Raw genomic sequence first — 2,500 nt, 5'->3', positions numbered from 1 at the left:
CAGTAGGGCGCCATCGTGGGCTCGAGGTCCGAGGCCAAGGGCGGCAGGGCCTTCTACAGCTTCCTGGGCATTCCCTTCGCTCAGCCTCCGGTCGGGGCACTCAGGTTCAAGGTCAGCGGCCGGGGGTCAGGGGGAGAGGTTGGAGGATCAGGGGGGGCGGAAGGGACCGGGCGAGAGGTCAGGGAAGGGCGGAGAGAGACCAGGCGGGGGCGGACGAGCGCAGACTCGGTCAGCCCCACGGAGGCCTCGGAACCCCCTTCTCCAAAGTGATTCCGTGGCTGTTTCGATATTCCTTCTGCTAATATCAATGTCTTTTAAAATGATTTCTCTATTTCCATTCATGTTTTGCTCTGATCGACGTTTCTCCTTCAGATCTTTTCATTTAACTCGGATGTCTCCTGTCGTCTTTTAAGATATATCTCCACTATTATAATCTTTACACCAACCACAATATTCCGGTCAACTTCTGCCTAACTTCGTGCATGCCAGCGCCAATCCCTTCCCCGAGCGTCACAGAGAAAATCCCCCGCAGGATCCCGTGGCCGCCGGGGCGTGGGAGGGCGTGAGGAACGGCACCGTGGCCCCGCCCTTGTGCCCGCAGCCGGACGCGCCCTCGGACTGGATGCAGGAGGACTGCCTCTACCTCTCCGTGTTCACGCCGCAGGTGAGTCGCCTCGGGAGGAGGAGCGCGCGGGGCGGCGCCCTTGGAGCGGGGCGGAGGCGCTGCCGGGGAACAGCCAGTGGGTTTGTGACCTTTGCTCCTCCTCGTCCAGATGGGTTCCAGCACCACTGCTGCCTCATTGCTTTTAAATAATAATAATATAAAGATTTAATGGTTGACATTAACTTTCGCATGTATTTTTGCAACCATTGGTAAGCTTACAACTAGAAATCCGAATGGCGTTTCAGCCCAACCGGACTGACCTCCCCGTGATGGTGTGGCTTCCCCAAGGAGGCTTCATCAGCGACGCGACGCCCCTGTTCCAGCCGGAGTTCCTCCTGGCGAAGGACGTGGTCCTCGTCGTCCTGCAGCACCGCCTCGGCGTCCTGGGTTCGTGTCGGTGCCGCTTCCGGTGTCTATGTTGGCATGTTGCGTGCGAAAGTGGCTTTCTTGTCGGTGATCAGATGGGATTGCGCTGAGTATCTGGTTAAGACTATTTCTCATCTAGTGCATTTTGTCAATTCTCGCTTGCTAGCCATTGCACCAGAGCCATGAAGGGCTAATGCGGTCGATTCCCTCAGGATTCCTGTCGACCGAGGACGCCGAGCTCCCTGGCAACCTGGGGCTGAAGGACCAGGCGATGGCCCTTCGCTGGGTGCAGGACAACATCCGCGACCTCGGCGGAGACCCAGACAAGGTCACCATCTTCGGCCAGAACGCGGGGGGCGCGGCTGTGCACTACCACATGCTGTCTCCCATGTCCAGTGGTAAGTCCGTCTCTCCTGGCCAGAGGTAAATCCATCAAATGGCCAACAGTAGGTTCCTATTCGAGATGTGGGGAAGAGGTAGGGATGTGTATGTGTATGTATGAGAGAATTCAGACCTTGAGCATATGATGGTTTCTAAAGATTATCTCAAGGTTATCCACGTTCCATCTGCGGCAGATGCATAATTTGTCGCCCAAGAGACTTCTCCCGTCTCTAATTTCCTTCCTCTACCGCCGAAGGCCTCTTCCAGCGAGCCATCATGCAGTCGGGGGCGGCGCTGTGTCCCTGGGCGCTCCGGGAGGACCACCGGCAGGTGGCCTTCGGCTTCGGCCGCATGGTGGGCTGTCCGGGAGAGCGCGCGGACGCCGCCAACAGCACGGCGCTCGTCGACTGCCTCAGGGACGTCCCCGTCGAGCAGCTGATGGCCGTGACGCCCTACATCACGGTGAGCGAGCCTCCTTCTGGACGGCTGATTCGTGTGTGTGTGTGTGTGTGTGTGTCTATGTGCATTCATGCGTCCCTGGATCAGTAAATGGACAGAAGGAAACGTGACCCTCGCCTCCGCCCACAGCCCTCCCCGTACGTCCTGACGCCCCGCGTGGACGGCGAGTTCCTGCCCGCCCACCCCGCCACGCTGGTCAGGGAAGGCCGCTACAACCGCGTCGACGTCCTCTCCGGCGTGACGCGGGACGAGGGCGCCTTCAACGCCAGAGGTGAGGGCCGGCGCCTGGCTCCGTCCTCGCAGCCACAAATATCATTTCAATCATTTATAAAGACTTCCTTTCCCCGCATATGCTGCACAGTATTTCGCCACCTGGCGGTCGAACTTTGAAGTAACAGGGAACCTCTTTCTCGCTTCCTCCTCAGCGTTCGTGGAAGACGGCGTCATGGACAGCATGATCCAGAACTTCAGCCTCGTGGGCCCCCCCGCCCTCGGCTTCGAGGCCTGGGACGACGACCCCGAGTACCTGGCCCGCCTGGCCTTCCACAGGTACCTGGGGCCCATGGAGTTCGACCTGACCAGGATCGACCCTCTCGTCAAGGTAAGACCAGCAGGGCATCGCCAGACGCC

General features: G+C 59.2%; 1 protein-coding gene across 1 annotated transcript in view; it reads left to right on the top strand.

Annotated features, from left to right (window-relative positions):
• The window catches only part of LOC113809254 (pyrethroid hydrolase Ces2a), a 3,794-nt gene that overhangs the window by 27 nt on the left and 1,267 nt on the right, over nt 1–2,500 (top strand). The window contains exons 1-7 of the mRNA XM_070117763.1: nt 1–111; nt 533–664; nt 910–1,051; nt 1,243–1,428; nt 1,668–1,873; nt 2,000–2,141; nt 2,296–2,471. The exon at nt 1–111 is cut by the window's left edge and continues 27 nt beyond it. Coding sequence (XP_069973864.1) covers nt 623–664; nt 910–1,051; nt 1,243–1,428; nt 1,668–1,873; nt 2,000–2,141; nt 2,296–2,471 — 894 coding nt within the window. The 5' untranslated portion in view covers nt 1–111; nt 533–622. The remainder of the gene's footprint in view (nt 112–532; nt 665–909; nt 1,052–1,242; nt 1,429–1,667; nt 1,874–1,999; nt 2,142–2,295; nt 2,472–2,500) is intronic.

Source organism: Penaeus vannamei, chromosome 41, assembly GCF_042767895.1.
Source record: "Penaeus vannamei isolate JL-2024 chromosome 41, ASM4276789v1, whole genome shotgun sequence".
NCBI classification, from domain to species: domain Eukaryota; kingdom Metazoa; phylum Arthropoda; class Malacostraca; order Decapoda; family Penaeidae; genus Penaeus; species Penaeus vannamei.
This window is presented reverse-complemented; position numbering and strand designations above follow the sequence as displayed.